The 22,363-nt window shown below is 36.2% G+C and overlaps 1 protein-coding gene and 1 pseudogene across 8 annotated transcripts in view; both read left to right on the top strand.

Moving 5' to 3' along the window:
- Nucleotides 1–21,937, top strand: part of ZNF638 (zinc finger protein 638) — a 129,453-nt gene extending 107,516 nt beyond the window's left edge. For 3 of the 8 annotated variants that reach the window (XM_035001335.1, XM_035001334.1, XM_035001333.1), the window contains 9 exons: nucleotides 1,365–1,490; nucleotides 6,935–6,972; nucleotides 11,376–12,597; nucleotides 13,212–13,277; nucleotides 14,613–15,564; nucleotides 16,080–16,184; nucleotides 19,166–19,267; nucleotides 19,921–20,039; nucleotides 21,617–21,937. In XM_035001335.1, coding sequence (XP_034857226.1) covers nucleotides 1,365–1,490; nucleotides 6,935–6,972; nucleotides 11,376–12,597; nucleotides 13,212–13,277; nucleotides 14,613–15,564; nucleotides 16,080–16,184; nucleotides 19,166–19,267; nucleotides 19,921–20,039; nucleotides 21,617–21,682 — 2,796 coding nt within the window. In that variant the 3' untranslated portion in view covers nucleotides 21,683–21,937. The remainder of the gene's footprint in view (nucleotides 1–1,364; nucleotides 1,491–6,934; nucleotides 6,973–11,375; nucleotides 12,598–13,211; nucleotides 13,278–14,612; nucleotides 15,565–16,079; nucleotides 16,185–19,165; nucleotides 19,268–19,920; nucleotides 20,040–21,616) is intronic. The other 5 variants (XM_035001339.1, XM_035001338.1, XM_035001340.1 and 2 more) reach the window with 3 other exon arrangements.
- Nucleotides 10,038–10,182, top strand: LOC118008358 (annotated as a pseudogene).
- Nucleotides 21,938–22,363: the final 426 nt, after the last annotated feature.

Here is a 22,363-nt window from a genome sequence, read left to right as displayed (position 1 = left end):
AGGCGCCCCAGAACTCCCAAGTTTTAATGGGAAATAAAACTTGCACAAGGGAGAAAGGTAGTATGTGCAAAAGAGCATTATCTTATGGGGAAGTTTAGACTTGAGTTCATCTAGCCTTAACTACCTTTATGACCTTGGCTGAGTTGACTTAAACTTTTAGATAGTTTATTTGTAAAATGAAAAAAGGTGTTACCAGATATTTTCTAAAGTTTTTTGTTTAGTTATACAGAAAGAAGTATAAAATGATCATCCCTTACTTAGGGGTTTGGTTTCTTAAAAGAAATTGCTAACCTCTTGACATTTGCTATGCCCTCTGTGTTAAATATTTAATTCAGATACTTGTCTAGTAAAATTAGATTTTGAGCAACCATATATTACCTAAAGGTAGGATTTCATATCAAAGTTGGTAGTGTTTGCTTCAGAAAAAGTACCTGATTCACCAAAGGTAGATACTAATTTCTTTGACATGCTTCTAACTTGATACATAGAGCATGTTTGATACTTTAGAAGTAGTGTGACATAGGAGGGAAGGGAGATGACAGATGGTATAAGGAATTTTGAACTTAGATATGTTTAATCTTCTGGTAGGTATTTTTTTAATTTCCTAAAAATTCCTATCATACTTTTCCATTTTGCCCGGACTTTGCAACATTTTAAGGATTGTTTTTTCTTGTTTCCTTTGAAATGAAGATTAACTTTACCTTTGTAATCACATTTGAAGTCTGGAAGAAAAACATATCTATTCTTTAGAAAAATTTAAAAATGTTTTTATTTTACTAAAATATATGTAACTAAATTTACCATTTTAACCATGTTTAAGTGTCCATTCAGTGGCATTAAGTATATTCACGTTGTTACACAACCGTCACCACAGTCCATCTCCAGAACTTTTTTATCTTCCCAAACTGAAACTCCCTGTCCATTAAACCGTAATTCCTCCGTGCCTCTCTCTTCCTAGCCCCTGACAACTACCATTCTACCACTCTGCTTTCCGCTCTAGGAATTTCACTACTCTAGCTATCTCCTATAAATGGAATCATACAATATTTGATCTTAGTGACTGGCTTATTGCACTTAGCTTAATGTCTTCCGGCATATATTATAACATATGTCAGAATTACCTTCCTTTTTAAAGCTGAATAGTAATCCATTGTTTATCTATTCATCCGTTGATACTTAGTTTGCTCCACCCTTTGACTATTGTGAATAACACTGGTATGAACATGGGTGTACAAATGTCTGTTTGATTTCCTGCTTGCAGTTTTTTGGGGTAATACCACAAAGTGGGATTCCTGGATCATATGGTAATTCTACTTTATTTTTTTTATGAACTACTTAATATTTTTTTTTTATCTTCTCCAAAGGCAATTCTTCAGTTAGATAGTCCTGAATCTGCTCAGTCAATGTATAGCTTTCTGAAACAAAATCCACAGAATATAGGTGACCATGTATTGACCTGCACATTATCTCCGAAAATGGACTCATCAGAGGTAAGATTATTTTCTATCAACTTCTGTGCTTTTAGAAAATGAAGAAAGTGTAAAGGTCATTCTTCCAAAGCTAGAAGATGTACTCTGAAGGAAATTTCAAGGATTATTCTTGGAGAGTAGCCAAACTGGTACTGAGTTTAGATATTCTTTCTTTTAAAAATTTGTGTTGTAATCACTACTTCATTTTTATGCTTTATGGAGCAGTGTAAATTTGTCTAAATTACAATAAGTTGAATAATTTTGAAAAATGTAGCATATTCATTCTGATACCTGTTATGGACATATGTGTAGAATGATTCCACATATGTAACATGATCATGATTCTCTCCGGAGTGCAGAATCTACTTTGAGTCCATTTTGGCTGCCTCCTGATAGAAGTTTACTTAGTCTTTTCTTTATTATAAACTCTTGTATAAGACATAAGATTTTACACATTATTGGCTTACACAGTAATAATACATGTATGAAAACTATAAAGTAATCTGTAAGAATGAAATTCAGACTCAGATATTTTCTCTCTCTTTTTTTTTTAAGATTTTATTTATTCATTTGAGACACAGAGATAGAGAGAGAGAGAGCATGAGCAGGGAGAGAGGCAGAGAGAGGGAGAAGCAGGCTCCCTGCTGAGCCAGGAGCCCGATGTGGGGCTCGATCCCAGGATGCTGGGATCATGACCTGAGCCTTCGGGCCACCAAGGCGCCCCAGATGTTTTCTCTTTCTAATAGTTTCATTTTATCTCCATAACAGGAGGTAAATAATGGGGCCTATATTTGGTGTCTGCATGTTTTTTGTTTATTAATATGCTAAAAATCTTGTGCTAGCTCAAGAAAAAGAAAATTCTAAGTAAATGCATAATGATAGGTACTGTTTTGTTTTTTAAGATTTAGAGAGAGAGAACGGGGGTAGGGGCTGAGGGTGGGGAAGAGAGAAAATCCTCAGGTAGACTCCCTCTTGAGTGCGGAGCCCAACACGGGGCTCTATCTCATGACTCTGAGATTATGACCTGAGCCGAAAAGAAGAGTCGGACGCTTAACTGAGCCACCCAGGTGCCCCATGAGAGGTACTGATTTCAGCACAGATTTGAGTGGCTTGTTTAAACTGATAATTTCAGGAAAAATTCGGAAGTTTTTAGCATTTTTTTTCTCTCAACAGTACATGGTATTTTAAAAAATTTGTGTTTTTGATATTTTGAAGTTATTACTTTGTTCAGAATTATAGTAAACACTGATGATACAGAAATTTTTCTTCTAAAAAATACAGTCGTGAATTTTTAGACTTAAAGAAAATGAAACAAATAATTATAGAAAATGTCTGCCTGAACGATACTTTACTTCCCAAGCTTTTACTCAGAACCTTGTTCTTATGGCTTATTAAATTGAAAAACACATTGTTTTACTGTAGACTTAGCCCCTCATAATCTTTACTGTAGACTTAGCTAGCCTCATAATCTTTAGCATGTTCATTATATTCATTTAACAAATGGTAAATTGATGGTTGAGGCAGGTAGACTAATTTCAAGGTATTATAATGGTCTATATGAGAAGTAATGAAAGCCTAAGCTGGACTAGGAAATGGAAATAAATCCTGTCCCCCGATTTTTAAAATAACAGTTTTTAATTTACGTTTATAATGAGCTAATTAATTAACATCCTTATATTATTCTTTGGCACCCCCCATTCATTTTTTTACCTGTAATGTTGGAGAGTAGCCAAACATTGGCTCTCCAGAATGTTGGAGAGGAGCACAAATGATGCTGTTTAGATATTCTTTCTTTTAAAAATGTGTTTCAATCACTACTTCAATTTTTGTGGTTTATGGAGCAGTGTAAATTTGTCTAAATTACAGTAAGTTGAATAAGGTACACATTGCAACTTTTAGTTGTATAACTATAGTTACTCTGCATATGAAGCATGAAGGCTTAATTCTAAGTACTGAAAATTAATATCTGTATTTTTGATACCTTGATTAGTTAGATACTTACTACAGAATTGAAGAGCATGAGAGTGGATCTGTAAAGAAGGAAATACACATCTGTCCATAACTTGTACACTTGGAGGTCACTTTCTTATATCCCCATTCATTTTTCAAAATGATGCTGTTTTTGTTTTCTTCAGTGTTTGGATTATGGCTTTCCTGTACAATTGTGGCAGGGCAATTGATGCTGAGAGGAAAAGGGAAGAGTGTCTTCATGTTACTCAGGCCATTTATTACTATTTGTTGAATAGAATCTACTCTATTGTTAAAGCTCCCTGTTCTAAATTTATGGCCATTTGTTTCCATAAAGCAACTTACACACCTTTATTTTCTTTTTATTGCTCTTCTGAGTTATTTCTGTTATTTCTTAGATTCTCTTATCTCCTCCTCTCTTGGTTCGCTTTTCTGTTTGTTAGATTACATCATCAAATAATTTCCCCCCAGAAAGTATGTGTGGACAGTAAACTTTTTGAATCCCTGCATATTTGAAATTGACTTTATTTTGCTCTTACATATTTCATTGATAGTTTGTCTAGATGGAGAATTCTATGCTCAGACTGTTTTTCCTTTCATTGTTTTTCTTAACCTGTAGTAGTTCTTTTGTTTGTTTTAAAAACAGATTTTATTTTTAATAAATCTCTACACCCAACATGGGGCTCGAACTCACAACCCCAAGATTAAGAGTTGCATGCTCTACCTACTGAGCCAGTCAGGTGCCCCTTAACCTGTATTGTTAAGGAGAAGGCTGATTGTTTTTTAAGATTTTATTTATTTGAGAGAGAGTGAGCACAAGCAGGGGGAGTGGCAGAGGCAGAGGGAGAAGCAGGCTCCCCACTGAGCAGGGAGCCTGATGCGGGACTTGATCCCAGGACCCTGGCATCATGACCTGAGCTGAAGGCAGATGCTTAACCGACTGAGCCACCTAGGTGCCCCGAGAAAGCTGATTCTAGTCATATCGTTATGTATTTTTTTTTTTCCTTTGAAAACTTTTAGTATTTATTGATTGGTTCATTAAACAAATACCTGTCTAATTCCTTTTCTATGCCAGCACTGTTTTAGACATTGGACTACATTGATAAATAGAGGAGTTGATGTCCTAGTCCTCAAGGAGCTCATATTTTAGTGGAGAAGATGGACTATAAAAAGATTATACGTGTATACACACACACACACACAATGTTAGGTGGTTAAAAAATTCTATGAAGTGTTATGGAGACCAATCAAGATAAAAGGATAGAGAGTAATGGATGGGGGGAATGTATATTTTAGAGTGGCAGGGGTAGTCCCTCCTAGGAATAGTTATTTGAGACCTGAGCAAAGTAAAAGAGCAAGCTCTACAATAACAAGGAGAGGAGGTTTTTAAACTGAAGGGCAAGTGCTAAGTCCTTAAGGACAAATCTGATGATTCAGGAACTCCAAGGAGGATCAGTATGGCTAGCCCAGTGAGCAAGGTTTTATCTTGGTTTGAGACTTACTCATATATCCTGCTTTAGAGCACTCAGTGAATTTATAAAGATTAGTGTGTTCCTTCACCTGAAGAAGATCTTCCTCTTACTATTTCTTTGATTACTTCTTAACTTTAAATTTTAATGTTCTGTCTTTCTGGAAGTAGCACCTATACTGATTTTGTGGAGTATTTCATTGTCTGAAATGTCTTCATTCCATTTTGTATCCTTATCTTGCTCTCTGTTGTGCATTTGTTTTTCTCTTTATGAATAAAGAAGCAAGTTAGCTTGTACTGGTATCTGGTATAGATTTCCTCTGCTGTCATGAGGACCCCTCCCCGCATAAGCATTTCCCATGAATGGGAAGACTGCTTGTAAATATTATGGATGGGGCTTATCAACTGTCATCTTTAATTTTGGTTATGTGTCATTAGAGTGTAGACTGAATACCCAGCAAAATGCCCCAGTAAAGAAGGCGTTTACTCTGGGACTCCCATCACCCACACCAGAAATCCTCTCTAAGCACATTATTCAATTTTTTTAAAGTATAATTTTCAGTTTTTAATATATCTAAAGAAAGATAATTCTCAACTCAGAGCACACACGATTCCCTGAGAAAAAGCCTACAGGTAGTATATATAAGCTTTAAAGAACAGACAGTTTTTGCTGTTTTGTTCACTGATGTGTCCAGTGCCTGGACTGGTGCGTGGTATGTTAGGCATCGAATTTTTAATTCTGCTTCCATTTTGGGCCGTAGGACATTGATTTTTTGGTGGTTCAGGTATATGTTTAAAAGGATTATTGTTAGGGTTGCTTGGGTGACTCAGTCAGTTAAAGCATCCGACTCGTGATTTCAGCTCAGGTCTTGATCTCAGGGTTGTGAGTTCAAGCTCCACATTGGGCTCCACTCTGGGCATGGAGCCTACTTAAAAAAAAAAAAGGGATTGTTAAATTTTCTTCAGCGCTTCTAAGTGTTGTGAGTAGAAAGCTTTTTAAGTCACCTAATCTCCCTTATAAATAGAAGTCTTTTTATTTTTTTTAAAGATTTTATTTATTTATTTATTTATTTTATTTATTTATTTTTAAAGATTTTATTTATTTATTTGAGACAGAGAGAATGAGAGACAGAGAGCATGAGGGGGAGGAGGGTCAGAGGGAGAAGCAGACTCCCTGCCGAGCAGGGAGCCCGATGCGGGACTCGATCCCGGGACTCCAGGATCATGACCTGAGCCGAAGGCAGTCGCTTAACCAACTGAGCCACCCAGGCGCCCTTTTTTATTTATTTGACAGAGAGAGACACAGCGAGAGAGGGAACACAAGCAGGGGGAGTGGAGGAGGGAGAAGTAGGCTTCCCGCTGAGCAGGGAGCCCGATGCGGGGCTCGATCCCAGGACCCTGGCATCATGACCTGAGCCGAAGGCAGACGCTTAACGACTGAGCCACCCAGGCGCTCCTAGAAGTCTTTTTAAATAAAAATTGCACAATGAAGATGTTGATATTTTGGTTTGATTGTTTTTATTCTTCAAAAAAAGCAGCATTTCCAAGCTTTTAGTTAAAAAAGTTTTTTTTTAAGAGATTGTATTTATTTATTAGAGAGAGAGTGTGAGTATGCATGCACGGGAGGAGGGCCAGAGGGAGAGGGGCTGCGAGAATCTCAAGCAGACTCCCGTCTGAGTGCAGAACCTGACTCGGGGCTTGATTTCAGGACGTTGAGATCATGACCTGAGCCAAAACCAAGAGTTGGACGCTCAGCCAACTGTGCTACCCAAGCATCCGAAAGAGTTTCTTATTTATATCAATATTAAGGAGACTTTCTTTTCATTAATTGCTGTGTGTCAGTTATTCCCTATCACCTAACTTAGGGCTCTTTAATAAGAAAATAATTCTAGCACCTGATAGTTATGTGGACAAGATGTGATACTGTTTTTTTAGCTTAGATTTTAAGAACTGAACTCATTGCATTGATGGGTTAAATATTTAAAATCCAGTAGAATAGCCTCTAATGAAATGTGGAATTGTGTTACAGGCTCAAGCTGACAAAGACCCAGAACTAGGAAAAGAAAGGTATGTTGCTTTAAGTTTGCTGACATTTTTGCATAGTATTTAATTACTGAATTTTGTTCCTGTACTTTACGATAATTGTTCACCTGTAGCAAAATATTTGTATCTCTCATGTCCATTTTGTGTATATATATGAATGTTACGGGTGTGTGTGTGTGTGTGTGTGGTTTTTTGTGGTTTTTTTTTTGACTGAGCATTGTTTTGTTTTTTAGTCTCTTTCAGTTATTTACTGATTTTTTAGAAAAACTAAATTTGTAAACACAGTTTGAATTAAATACATAAATATGACTTCTTTATGAAATGTTTTGCTGGACTCTTGAACATCTCGACTCCGTTATCAGCATTAATTCTTGTTAGATTTTTCTATTCCAAAATTGTTAAACACAGTAATAAAATTTTAATCATTTTGTATAGTCTTTTAAAATTTCATTGACTTAAAACCAAAAAGAAGGTATTCAGTATGTATTCTGATACTTTTTGAAGACAACTGGAGTGGGGGAAAGGAAGCAAAATAATGGATGAAAACTTGAATGAAAGATGAAAACTTGTTCTTCAGTGTAAACACAGTGACTCACAGTCTTGTTCTGACCACATATAGTGCACCCTCTTCTTAGTAACTTTTTCATCCTGATGAATACCACCTTTATCACCACCTTCACCCCACCAATTAATAACCTTCTTTTTACTGCTTTTCATTGGAATCACTGATTTAGAATTCTTTCCCCTCTTTGATACTAAGTGATTTGCTCTTATTTGTTAGAGTCAATGTAGTAAGAGCTTATCAGTTTGAAAGAGCATTTTGAAAGTGTTTCAATATGGAAAGTTTGTTTTATTTGATGCACTAATTTTAAGATGCCTGAAAAGCAGGATGTCTTACGGATTTTTCTTAGTAATTCTTATATGAGGTTTTTAAATGATAAAGATGATTAAGAGTGCTTTAAAATATGGTGGTAACTTTAAGCAATTAGGTTTGCTGTAAATGCCAGCACAGACTTTTTATGAAGTTGTACACCATCATATCAATTATGTTCACCTGTCTAAAAGTAATACCAACAGCACTGTTGGCTCTAAAAGCCCACAAAGGGCAATAGGCTGGTAATGCTACATGTCATATAGATGGACCTACGGTTTGACCACGGTAACTCTGGCTAAGTGAGTAGGCTTTTTCAAAAATTCATTTTATAGAGGAATCTCATTTTATAGATTTCATTTGACATAGTTTTAGGTCTGCAAGAACAGCTCTTGTCTGTGTTCTGGTCTTTTTTTCCTCTCATTATCTTGACTTTCCAATCAGAGATTCTTTATGGTAATCTTACAAAATTAATTAAAAAAATTCTAGTACTAATACTTTCCATTTTGCAGTCAGTTTTTTCTGACTTATATGACGTTAGAAAAAAATACGTGGGATGGGGCCTGAATACTTCACATTTCTTTATTGAGTAAACTGATCCTGGGAAAATACTGGTGCTTGTTGTGTTGCTTTTGTTTTTGAAGCACTTGCAGGTGCTGATTCATCATGAATGTGATCCTTTTGTTTATAATTAGTGTGAAGTCTTTAAATATATTTCCTACTTAAAGGAAATCTTCTATGGATATATTAATAATAATCTACATTTTGCCTGTTCTCATCCCCTTCCATGTAAACTGTATTTACTTATCATGTGATTAAGGTTCCAAATAAGGATGCAACCCAGAACAATGTTGGGAAGTACCCAGTGGCCCTCTTAAATAAATGCTAATCTTCAGTATTGTTAAGTTGCAGTCTAAAGTTTCTCAGAAAGTGTAGGGTATGGTATTAATCTTTGTTCTCACACCAGCTTTTTTTGAGTTTTGAAACCCTGGTATTATGGGGGAATGGAAGTGGGCCAGAGGTGGAAATTAGATACCTATATTCTGAATGCCTTCCCTATTTCTTTTTTGTGCATTTCCCAAAATATGACTGTGTTTTCCTTTGATCTCTAAAAGACTTTTTTTTTTTTTTGACTCTGATGTTAATAATTTCATTTATTTTACATCTCAAATGGACTTTCCAGGCTAACCTGAGGAACACGGAGACTTTTTCCCATATTTGCCAGAAAAATAGATACTAATTTTTGGTAAATGAATTCTGTGAAGAAAGCACTGTAATTTTATTTGATTTATTTATTTTAAAGATTTTACTTATTTACTTAAGATAGTGCACAAGCAGGGTGAAGGGCAGAGGGAGAAGCAGACTCCCTGCTGAGCGGGGAACCTCATGCGGGGCTCAATCCCTGGACTCTGGGATCATGACCCAAGCCGAAGGCAGACACTCAACCGACTGAGCCACCCAGGTGCCCCAGCACTGTAATTTTAAAAGACAAAAAACCATTGTATTAAGCCATTTTTTCAAGTAGGTCCATACTCTGTTTGAAGTATGGAACTGCATAGTGATTCATTTCGTATAAAAGACAATAGCTTTTTCTACTGACAAACTTAAATATGGTAAAGGGGAAGGACTTGCTAGAGCCAGGAATCAAAAGCTCCAGTTATCCTTCTAGCTGAGTAGATTGGTATTTTTGTATAACCCTAATTTATAAAGCCTTTAGGGTTAATGGTGCAGTTCTGTAATGAGGCAGGAATTTGAATTTAATCTTCCTTATTGGAAATAAGTCTTATAATTTAAAAATAAAAGCTCACATTTGAGAAGTATTACTTACATAACTGCTATAAGTGAATGTCAGAACTTCTTATCTTTGTCATATTTGTGCCTGGCCACAAATTTTATTCTGACTAGTTCTAAGAATTTGGAACACTTAAAATCAGCCATTGGTATTTTTGAATATAAGGGATGTGAATAATTTCAAATAAAAGTTTTAAACCCTTTCAGTATACCAAGGAAGCTTATACAAATGAGTAGAATACATACTGATTAAGGTTTATGGTTTCTGACTGTTGAACTTAAATAAATTCCTCAAACTCTTTACCTCTATAACTTTTCATCAAGAGGTGTTTCTCTGATGCCTTAGATCTCCTTTGGAAGTTTAAACTTAACCATCTTCTGCGGGGAAGACCAGTTTACTGGTTCAAATGATTAGACCCTGATATGGATCGCTTCTCGGCCTTTTGGCTAAGATCAAGTGTAGACCCTGATATGGTAGCACTTAACTTTTTCCAAAGTTTTGAAATATTAACACCTCGGGACACAGATACACATCACCTTGCATTAACTAAAGGATATTATGGCCACTCTTATATCAAGCATATCAAGGGGATGTCTCATCCCCTCCTTCCTTGAAAACTAGGAGGAAAAAAAACAGTATTCTTTACTATGAGGTGTTGAAATGCATCACTTTCTGGTGTCTTCCTCTAACCGGGTGCTTCTAATGTAATAAGTGACTATATTTGTTAAATTTGATCTGTATTGACAGCATGCTGGACATTGTTTTGGAAGCTAAGATTTTCCTTGTCACTCTTAAAGATAACCTCTGATCTATGGAACATTAATGTAAAAACAGTTTACTCTGTCTCTGTCTCAATGAAAGAAGTTGAATTATAGAATCATACACACTTTTGTTTACCTTGGATTTGGGAAGACCACAATGAAATAAGATCAATTGCATGTACTTGCCATGTATTTTCTTCATTTCTTCTGAATAATTTTACTTAAAACTTTAAATTATGTATTGGAAGTCTAAGTTATTCTCTGTAACTGGAACAATTTCTTTTTAATATATACCTTCTCACTCAGGTAGCCAGAGGCACCTACTTTATGTTAAGGTGATTCTGTCGGTTTTGCCTCTAACTTTAAATCCAATAGAGTATTTAAAAGATACCTCCAAAGAAAGGTTTTTTTTGGTGTCGTTATTAAATACAGTTCTTGGGAAAAACAAATTGTCTCACATCTTAAAAAAAGTTCACATGGTTAGGAGTATAGTCTTTTCTCCTTACCATTTTCTGTTTCTGTTCATTTTAGGTAAGATTCACTTAAAATTTTAAATTTCAATGCATGGACTTTTAGTTACATTGTAGAACTATATACACATATTATTTCAGTAACCACTGTTGGGGAGATCTTAATAATTTGAAATGTCTCAGATTCATGTTCAGCCTCCTCATGTCTAGTGCAAATGTAACACAGAAGGAAAAATTGGTCATAAGAATTATATCAGTGGTCACATTTTTGCCATTATTTCCTTTGAACTAAAATCTTCAATGCAATGGAGGATCTCTTAAAATTTTATATTGCTTACATTATTTATGTCAAAACATCTTAACCATTTTAATGCCGATTGGCTGGATTTCCCAGTGCTTATTACTAATGCATCAGGAAGTCTTAACAATTGGCATCAGCAGGATTATTTATAATGGTTGAATTCTCATCATAGTTTGATTTTTGTTTGTGTTTTGTTTGTGTTCTTTTTTTGTTTGTTTTTAAATACTTTTAGCCCTGACTTGAAAAACAGTCCAGTTGATGAAAGTGAGGTGCAAACAGCAGCTGATAGTCTCTCTCTTAAACCTAGTGAGGTTGAAGAAGAAACTGTTCCCAAAGTTGAAACAGAAACTTCTGTACAGCAGGAGGAACCTTATGAGGAAGAACCTGAAAAAGCACTGTGTGACTCTGACTTTGCTATTGAAACATTGGAAGTTGAAACTCAAGGAGAAGAGGTCAAAGTGGAAATTCCTCTTGTAGCATCCACTCCAATCAGTATTGAATTATTCACTGAAAATGTAGAGGAGTGTGTTTTAAATCAGCAGGTGTATACCAGTGACTTTGAGAAGGAAGAGGCAGAAATTATTAACCCTGAAACAGAATTATCAACATCTGACACTCCATTTATAGAAGAAAGGAACATCAAAGGAATTCTAGAAGAATCTCCATCTGAAGCAGAAGATTTCTTTTCTGGGATTACACAGTCTATGATAGAAGCTGTAGCTGAAGTGGACAAACATGAAACTGTTTCAGAAATAGTACCATCTACTTGTGTTGTGGCCCTGATACCAGGAATTTCCACTGGGGATGAGAAGGCAGTGAGCAAAAAGGGAATTTCTGGGAAAAGTAACATGGATGAAAAGGAGGAAAATGAATTTAATAGTAAGGAAACCAGAATGGATCTGCATATAGGAACAGAGAAGGCTGAAAAGAATGATGCTAGGATGGTTGCAGAGAAGTTGGAAAAGATCATGGCAGCAATGAAAGAAAAGCCTGCAGAAAATGCTGTGGCCAAGGCATACCCCAGTAAAGGAATGGGTCAGGCCAATAAGCCTGATGAAACTGGTAAAACTAGTATGTTGGCTGTATCAAATACATCTAGCACTAAATCAAGCATCAAAGCTGGTATGGTCTCTTCTCCAAAGGCAAAAGTGACAGCTTCAAAATCCGAAAACCAGAAAAGTTTTCTGAAATCTGTACTCAGAGATCAAATAAATGCTGAAAAGAAACTTTCAGCCAAGGAATCGGGTCTCCTTAAACCTACAAGTGCCAGGTCAGGCTTGGCTGAAAGCAATAAATTGAAACCCACTCAGAGCGGTGTTACCAGAGGAGGCAGTGGAAGGATCTCAGCCCTGCAAGGCAAGGATTCTGAACTGGATTACAATTTTATTACAAAACAGTCTCAGGAAACAGAGGCTAGACCTTCGGTCATGAAACGGCATGACAGCAACAACAAGGTGAGGAGGGTAGGAAGAATGGCTCAGTGTATCTTTGAAATGAGTAGCTCTGCTGTTGTAACTTTGGAGTAGGAGATGTAATCTTGTTTTGTACTTCCATCTCCTCACTCCACCCCCAAGCTCCCATTTCTCTTAATGATTCCACTGACTTAAGCCAATAGACGTTTAGAAAAATAAGCTCATGTTTGTAATTTATTAACAGGTTGGAAAAGCATTATTTGGATAAAATGTGGTCAGAAATACAGGTGTGGTTTAAAGGAAAAAAAAAAAAGTCTGCAGTGACTCTCCTGAGGTGATTTACCACTCTGCTTCTGAATGGGAAACCGTTTTCTCGTTTAAATTGAAGCTTCCTTTATCAGCTTACTGATTGCCCAACTTAGACATTGATGGGTATAGGGAAGAAAAGATCAGTGAAACTGAATTTATCTACAACTTACAGAGATGATGCCTATGTTGTTAAAATGATTGTTGACTTAGTGTGGAATACCTGTTAACTATTTGCATAATTGAATGTGTTTGGATATTGTTTGGTGTTCGCATTCTTTTTTAAAAACTAACACTAATAACAAAATTGTAAATTCTATTTTTCTGTATTTTTTTACTTAATATTTCAGGCTTTGGCTGGGCAAAACACGAAGAATCCTAAAAGCACCACAGGTAGAAGTTCCAAATCTAAAGAGGTAAGAAACAGTTCACTAACACTAATAAGCCTTCTATCCTATCCTTCCACAGAAGAGTTCATCTATCTTATAATTAGTGTCTCTCCTATAATAATTTGATAACAGAGCAAGGGACAGGAATGAGATATTTTATTTTTGACCCTACCACCAATTTGTTTTTTGACCTTGAGCTAGGTTAAATTGTTTGCGTTCATGGTGCAGGGCAAAAAGTTATGCAGGGGCAGGAAGGGAATTAGAGTAGAAAAATCCCTCCAATCTCCTATTTACAGCAATAGGTTATAAACACAATAGAATCATACGTGTTAAAGGAGACTGGTGTTTGGCTAAAGTCCTTGCCGTTTTGTGAAACTTCCGAATAGGTGGTCCTCTTTGAGATGGCTCAATTGAACCTAACTGGATGGGCTCTAAGATTTATTTTCCTGGTACTAAGTTCTCTTGCCAAATAAATGTGTTATTTTTGTTGTTGTTTGATATTTTAGGTTTTTCCATTCATAGAATATTTTTTTGGTCATTTTATCAGGGCACGGAAGAGAGATGTTAGTAGTTTAAGAAGCAAAAGTATGGATAATGTTTCTGTTGGCTTAATAAGTTGATAGTATAAATGCTTACTTGTTTCTTCCCTCCCAAAATCACTGGGTGTATGTTCTAATGTCATTATATATGCTAGTAATTGATCATTGATAGCATACTAAATTTGTAAGAATCCTGCTGGGAATTTATGTTCTTTAGTATTGGCACCATTTTTCAAATTACAGATACTGTGGGGTTTTTTTTCCCAAGTGCAGTTATATTTGGCATTAAGTCTTAGTAAGGATTTTTCCATATAAATTTCTCTAAATAGAAACTTTATGTTAATGTTGTATATCTTAATTGGTCAGTGGTGTAGTCTTAGCTGTTGACTTTCTAGCTACATTTGAGGTGCTTCTAATAGTCCATTAAGTCTCCTAGAACACTTACTAGATATCATTTAACAGGGAACAATAAATTTTTTACGTTGTAGTTTGATAAATGCTTTAAATGTAGTATTTTTGTGCTTTGTATTTCAGAACTTGTACATCATTTAGGAAATGTAATCTTAATTGAAATTAAGTAAAGGTGGAATTAGTTTGATGTTGTTAGGATTTTACCTTTGGAGGTGTTTACTTTGTGAATTAGAGCTAATTCATTTGTGGAGCCTTAAAAAATAATTTATAGCCTATAGGAAACTTATTTGCACTGAAATTCTCACAGATGATATTTCATGCACATTTGCTGGGACCATTTGGAGCCTAACCAGTTATCAGTAATTGTTTCTGTTCACGGTTCTGTGATTTTTTTTTTTAATCTCTTCAACAGGAACCATTATTTCCATTTAATTTGGATGAATTTGTCACTGTGGATGAGGTTATAGAAGAAGTAAATCCTTTTCAAACCAAGCAAAACCCACTAAAGGGAAAAAGAAAAGAAGCTCTCAAAAATGCCTCTTCCTCTGAACTTAACTTAAAGAAGAAGAAGGGGAAAACTCCTGCCCCTCGTGTTGTTGAGGGGGAATTATCTTTTGTAACATTGGATGAGATTGGGGAAGAAGAAGATGGAGCTGTGCACCTAGCACAAGCTCTAGTCACTGTGGATGAAGTAATTGATGAAGAAGAAATAAATATGGAAGAAATGGTAAAAAATTCAAATTCACTTCTTACTTTAGATGAGTTAATTGATCAAGATGATTGCATTTCCCACAGTGAACCTAAAGATGTTACTGTACTGTCAGTGGCTGAAGAGCAAGATCTCAAACAAGAACGCTTGGTAACTGTGGATGAAATTGGAGAAGTTGAGGAGCTACCTTTAAATGAGTCGGCTGACTTAAGTTTTGCCACTTTAAATACTAAAGGAGATGAGGGAAATACTGGAAGGGATCCCATTGGGTTCATTTCTTCCCAGATGCCTGAAGACCCTTCTACTTTAGTTACTGTAGATGAAATACAGGATGACAGCAGTGATCTGCATTTAGTGACTTTGGATGAAGTAACTGAAGAGGATGAAGATTCTCTGGCAGATTTTAACAACCTTAAAGAAGAGCTTAATTTTGTTACTGTTGATGAAGTTGGAGAGGAGGAAGATGGAGACAGTGATTTAAAAGTTGAGTTAGCACAAAGCAAAAATGACCGTCCCACAGATAAAAGAGGGGATAGAAAAAAGAAAGCTGTGGACACAAGGAAGATGAAACTTGAAGCCTTTTCCCAAGTTGGTTCAATAAGTGAGAATGTTATGGAAGAAGATCTGAAAACCATGATTCAAAGACACTTAGCAGGTAGATACTTAGAAGCGGTAATTTTCTGCTTTATGAGGGGATTACATTTAAAATTATAAAAATTTATGTTGCAGCATTACTCATAATTGTCCCTGTATTGATAAAAGAAGTCAACAAATAGTGATGGCCTGTGATATTTTCCAAAGGAATGTGTACAAGTTTACAGATTTCTTTTAATTACAGAGCAGACTTTGTCCCAAGTTACCATACTTCAAAAAAAGACGACAAATCTGGAAAGCAAACTACAGTGCCCAAATTAGAATGAAAATGGTATATTTGTGTTACTGGAAAACACAGCTTTTGATTAGTAGAACGATATTATACCGGACTGCCTCCCAGTTTTTCCTCAGATTTAGGATTTAGAAAAATTTGTGAAGGTGCCGTTTCACTTTTAAGTAATATTTTGATTGTATTAGAGTAATAGGTTTAGCTCACTTTAGGGGAAATCAAAATAACTTCTGAACTAAGAATGGAATGCTATTACTATAGCAATAAATTAGACTTTCTCTTTAAAGCTAAAACGCCAACCAAGAGAGTTAGAATTGGGAAAACACCACCATCGGAAAAAGCTGTTGCGACAGACCCAATGAAAGGTGAAGAGGCCTTCCAAATTAGTGAAGGTAAAGCAGGGTTGATGGAAGTGGGGAGGAGAGTAGAGAGTAACACAACACAAGGTAGTGGTTGAAGTTCCAAAGGTCTACCATCTAAGAAGAAAAGTAGAAAAACAGTGAAGTTATAGTAGGGGTGGGGGTGGGAGAAACAGCCTTATCTGGATAAAGATTTTGGTCTTTGTAATTGAGAGATAATGGAACATGATGGAATGGAATAACAGAATAAGGCAATCCCTTTTGTGATAGAATGTGATAATAGAACATGACAAATTTGTCATGTCATGTTAGGGAAAGATTATTCTGACCATGTTGCAGCATCAAGTAGAAATCATTGCTTAACCAGCTCTTATTTGTGGACCCAGATTCCCTTGCTTTATGGAGGCTGCCATGCAGCCAGCCAGTGAATGAAACAAGATGTCTTAACATTGATAAAATTTATGTTGAAACCAATATGGACCAGTGTCTAGTAAGGGACAGTACTTTAGTCCCTCAGCAAATATTTGTCATTGTGTCCATTATATTCATAGCAAAATTAATAAAAGGGTAGGAAAAAAAGCACACAGTTCCAGATCTCAAGTTAATTGATTCAGAGAGTTAAAGCGAAAAATCAAGCTAGGATGACTTAAATAGCACTACAAGAGATCCTTTGTACATTGTCCTTGATGCACCCTCCTTGCCCTCTTGCTTTTCTATCCTGTCCTCGCTAAGGAAAAACTACCAACTGCGATTCATTCCAAGTTCATTGAATCTGATTTCAGCTGGGCCCTCAGTGCTGCCCCACTTCTTTCTTTCCCATTTCCTAACCAGGTGTAATGTAAGTCTTTTCCCCCTTTGTATCATATACTACTTTACCCAGCTCATTCCTCCCTGGATAACCTTACTTTTATTTCCATTTACCAGGGCAAATACAGCATCTCCACTCTCTGCCAGCTTGTGTTTTATCTTCCTTGGTACCACACATACAAAATATTTTGGTCAGGTCTTTCCCATTAAAAAAACCATGCCCTTAACCTTGGAATCCTTCTGGCTCCCACTCTTCTTTTTCCTTTCAGGGCAAAGTATCTGGAAGGAATCACCTGTTTTCACTTCTTCATCTCAATGAACTGAATGTATTTTGGCTTCTTTCTAAACCCCCTTCCTGAAATTTTTTTTTCTCACCTTCCTGAAATTTATGTTGATAAAGAGACCCCCATTGGATTGTTATCAAACTTGATTTATTAAGGTTTTTTTCTTCCTAATTCAGTCTTACTTGACGTCTCTGCATTATGTGTTACTTGATCATGTGTTCTTTCTTGAAGCTGTCTCCCATGGCCAAGTGGGTACTTTCCTTCTTTGTCTCTTCTTCTCCCTAACCTCTCCTTGATACCAAGCCATAGGTAGTGGTTTAGTAATCTAAATTACTTCAGTAAATCTGATTAGCTCCTAATTTCATGAGGGTATTTTACCTCCAGGATTTCTGTTTGCAACTACCAGCTTTCTTAGAACTGCCTCATCTCAACTAAAAAATAGAGACAAGTGACTTATTTACTGCTTATATAACAGTTTATTTCTGTTAATGGACAATATGTTTGACAGAAGGACATAGCTGAAGAAAAAGTAATTTTCTAAACAATTTTAAATGAAAAATAAATGTTCTAATCTATTTAAATAATTATTTTTTAAAGAAAGACCTTTTTTTTTTTTTTTTTTTGAAGATTTTATTTATTCATTTGACAGAGAGACACAGCAAGAGAGGGAACACAAGCAGGGGGAGTGGGAGAGGGAGAAGCAGGTTTCCCACCGAGCAGGGAGCCCGACCTGGGGCTCGATCCCAGGACCCTGAGATCATGACCTGAGCCGAAGGCAGACGCTTAATGACTGAGCCACCCAGGTCCCCCTATTTAAATAATTATAAATTATATGATTATATATAACACATTTATTATTATAACATAAACATCCCTTTGGAGTAGCAGGAGCAAATATGTTTAAGAAGGTTTATTAGTTATTCTGATGAGGGAATAAACTTGTAGGAAGAGACTAGAGGCTATTTTAATCAGGTCAAGAAAAGGGAGATAGCCTTTTTTTAATCGACTCTTTAGGACCAGTAAAACACAAGGAATAAGAGAGGAATAAATAATGATTTCATGGTTCCTGTCCATCCCCTCAGATTTGTTGAAGAGTGGCCCAGTTGCATGAAGAGAGCACTGAACTTGAAGTCACAAACTTTGGTTCTAGCCTCTGTTACTTAAAAGCCTTGCAGTCTTGGGCATACCAGTTTCTTAGTTTTGATTTTGGTTGGTTGTCTTGGTTTTGCTTTCTCCATCTATGAAGAAATAAGGATAATGATGATTTGACCTGCCTATCTCACACGAGATAAAAGCTAAATGAAGGGTATATATGTGAAAGGGACTTGTCAGTTACCATGTAATAGTAAGGTGTTACAGCTCCTGAGGGTAACCAGGATTGCTTGGAACCAGTTTCCGTTCTTGTCTTCCCCAAGATCATATTATGCAGAGTCTGCCAACACTGAATGTTTCTCACATGTGATTTACTTTGCTGGACTTGAACATTTGTGATGTCACTTGTGATTCTGTTGGACAGGGATCTCTGTCAGTTTAGGCTCAGTTTTTCTTGATTGGGAGGGCCTCAGTGCAAGGGCATGAGAATTATTTTCTGCCTACGTCCTTTCCTCCTCAGTCCACACTCTCTCCTACCCAGCCCTTTACATACACCTTTGACAGTAATTACAGAACTTGAACTTCTTCCATTACTCTTGAAATTCTTTCGAGAACAATATATAAATAAAATATGCTATTAGCTTTAGTCCATTTATTCCTAACATCCAAGAATCTTGGAAGAGTGGTCCAGTGGGATTAGCCAAGGAAGGTTTACTTAGAGAGATGAGCCATAAATTAAACTTTGTAGGCAGGGATTATCTGATGTTAGCTTTACAGGCTGTAAATCTATTTTGAATAATTTCTTTTCCTTGAAAAATTTAATGATTTTAGTTGATGACGAATCTGGATTAAAGGATTCAGAACCAGAAAGAAAACGTAAGAAGATTGAGGACTCTTCTTTAGGGAAATCAGTGGTACCCGATGTCCCTGAAGGTAAAGTAAACATGGCATTTTTCCTTATCCATATGAAATAAAAATTTGGTACCATAGTAAGTGTTTAGATGACCTGGCAAGGATTTTTTTTTTTTTTTTTTTTTCCCATTCTTAAAAGTCTGGGATAAGTCTTTTCTTTTATTCCTGGTACTTTCTTTGCTCCTGTGGTAAGAACTAAGTTATACTTGCCCAGGCAGAAATTTCAGTAAACATGCTGAAAAGCTTAGCTAGCAAACTGTGGCCAGCTAAAATGAGCTAAAGGAGCACCATATCTGTTTACTCAGCATCCTCAGGCAAACAGTTGCCCATCGTTCTGCCTCTTTTTTTCTTCTTTTATTTTAATGGGATTCCAAAGGCATTCATTTCAAAAACACCATTAGATTCTTTTTCAAACGAATTGCTATTCTGAAGAAATTTCGTGGTATCCTGGAGGCTCTGGAATATTACAGAATTTGTTAAAAAATAAAGCCCTCGGTTCTGTGATTAAAGGCTTAATTGCTCTTGATCCCTAGATACATAGCAGTATATAGCATGTTTGTATATAAGTATATACTATGATTAGCATGTTTGTCATGTTTAGCTAAATTGATTAACACAGCTATAGATATTAATTTTCCTCCTTTCTCTTTCCCCTCTTTCTTCCTGTCCTGTAGATTTAGACTTTCTTGTACCGAAGGCTGGATTCTTCTGTCCAATTTGTTCCCTCTTCTACTCAGGTGAAAAAGCAATGACAAATCACTGCAAGAGTACACGTCATAAGCAAAATACAGAGGTAAATTTTTTTTCTTAACACCTCATAAAATTCTTCAGGTGGTATAATTAAACTACTTAAGTGTTTGCCTAGAATGTATATTCTTTCCCTTCGGGAGAACTTTTGAAGATTGGTGCCAGTTTATTCCTCTACAATTCAGAAGTACAGTCTTCACTGTACCTTGCCAGGAACTTCTAGTCTTTATTCCTTTTCCTCTCGCAGCATCCCCCAGGGTAGATTGTACAGACCACTAGTCCCATATAACTCTCCATTAAAGTGTGGGAAACCATGTATTCTGAGGCCTCTTGCAGCGTCGGACATATAGCATATTAAAATTTGTGAATTACCTAGTCAGAATCTGCTTAACTTTACTTAACCCATTTCCTAAACTGATTTAATGACAACCCCTCACCCCCCCCTTTTAAGTTGTACTCATCTTTAGGAGGTGCTACTTTAGAGAATCATCATTAGCTATAGTTGAAGCAGTGGTTCTGATTCCTTCCGAATGTTTGAGAGTTGTTTTATATATCCTCTAAATTGAATTTGTGGCACCAACACTCAACTAACATTTATTGAGTTGTTATTTGCTGGAAGCTTATTTAACCCCCTCCTGCCATCAACATTATGAGGTAGATGCTATCATTCCAGTTTTATTTATTTATTTATTTATTTATTTTTTAATCATTCCAGTTTTAAAGGTGAGGAAAACAGGCTTAAAGAGTATCTAATCCCAAGTATCTAATCCCAAGATCACATAGCTGGTTAGTGGTAGACCTAGGATTTTAACCCAGCTCTGTTTTATTCTAGCCTCAAACCCTTAACCATTATACTATACTAACTATGCTCTTAACTTTGTGTCATTTTTCCATCATATTTTCCACTGGCTTTATATTACACTTGGAATAATACCCAAACTTCTTGTAGGTCTATAAAGCCCTACATGATCTGATTCCTTTCTGTTTCTCTGGCCTCACTGTCTGTTATTGCTCACTATGTTTCAGTTTTTCTGGTGCTCTCAGTTTCTTTTTTTTCATACATATAAAAGGCCCCTTTGCTGCTTTTGCACCTCAATATCTCTGTTCCTTTGCCCTCTCCCAGTCCCACTTGGATAGCTGCCTCTTTCCCACTTTTAGCTAAGTCTGGACTCAAATATCAGCTTCCCAGAAAGGCTTTTGCTTAAGAAAGACCTAACTAAAAGTACAAAACTCCCTCCCACCCCCAAGAAGGGTCAACCTCAGTCACTTACCTTATTGTATTTCTTTCCTTTATAGTGCTTACCAGCACCAAAATTTGTCTTATTTATTTATTCTTTTATTGTTTCTCTTACCCCGCTAGAGTGTAAGCTCCATGAGGTAAAGGGCCTTACCTGTCTTGTTGACCACTGAATCCCCAAGCACCAAGCATAATGCCTGGTCTAGCATAAGTATCAGATGACTGGTGAATGGAAGGAAAGAATGTAAGGCACTGTGTTTCTAATCTTTATTTTGTAGGATCAGGCTCTTTTAAATTGTAAATTCAGTGAACTATATTAGATATGTTTTCATACACAGCAGAGCAACACCTAATAAATATTTTATATTGCACATTGCTTTTAACAGAAGTTCATGGCCAAGCAAAGAAAGGAAAAGGAGCAGAATGAGGCTGAAGAAAGAAGTTTTAGGTGATGGGGGGAAAGGGGAAAAGACTTCATTAGAAATTTGTTTAGGGTCCATTTGATTTGTGTATTTTTGTTATCACTTAATTTGTAATTTTTGTTTCAGAAGCAAATATTCATGTTGTACAAATTTCTGATTGCCCTTGATGTGGAAAGACTGGTGGGAAAAGTATGATGGGTTTGATTTTTATATCAAATCATCAGGCATGGAGAAATATCTTTTAGAAGTGTTAAAATAAATGTTCCTACTGTATATTTAAAATACTTTCTTGTGTTTGTGGCTGATTTATTAAAGATTTGCTTGCCTCTGATTTCAGAAAGGAGACTCCTGTGACTTGGGATGTTTAGGGATTCTTCATGTATTACAGGAAGTCATAGCAGAGCAGGGTTTGACCTTGCTCCAACCCTTCATATACAGATCAAAGATTTCTTAAATCTCCTAATATTTCTGGATATAAAATTAGATGATGTATAATTGACCCAGGTTGGTTTGAGTAAAACTGCTTGATGTCTTCAGTGTGTTAGGAAGATCTTTTTTCCTGCTCACGGTAACATTTGTTTCTGCCAGGACCCATTTGAGGTAGCTTCTAGCAAGTCATTTAGTATTAGCTTGAAAAACTACAAAGACAAAGCAGCCTTTACTTCCTGTGGACCCCTACAGTTGCTTTTAAACCATTTAAATTATTACTTA

This window comes from Mirounga leonina, unplaced genomic scaffold (genome assembly GCF_011800145.1).
Source record: "Mirounga leonina isolate KUSES-001 unplaced genomic scaffold, KU_Mleo_1.0 Mir_125, whole genome shotgun sequence".
Lineage (NCBI taxonomy): Eukaryota > Metazoa > Chordata > Mammalia > Carnivora > Phocidae > Mirounga > Mirounga leonina.
Note: the sequence above shows the minus strand (reverse complement) of the source record. Positions and strands in the feature narration are given on the sequence as shown.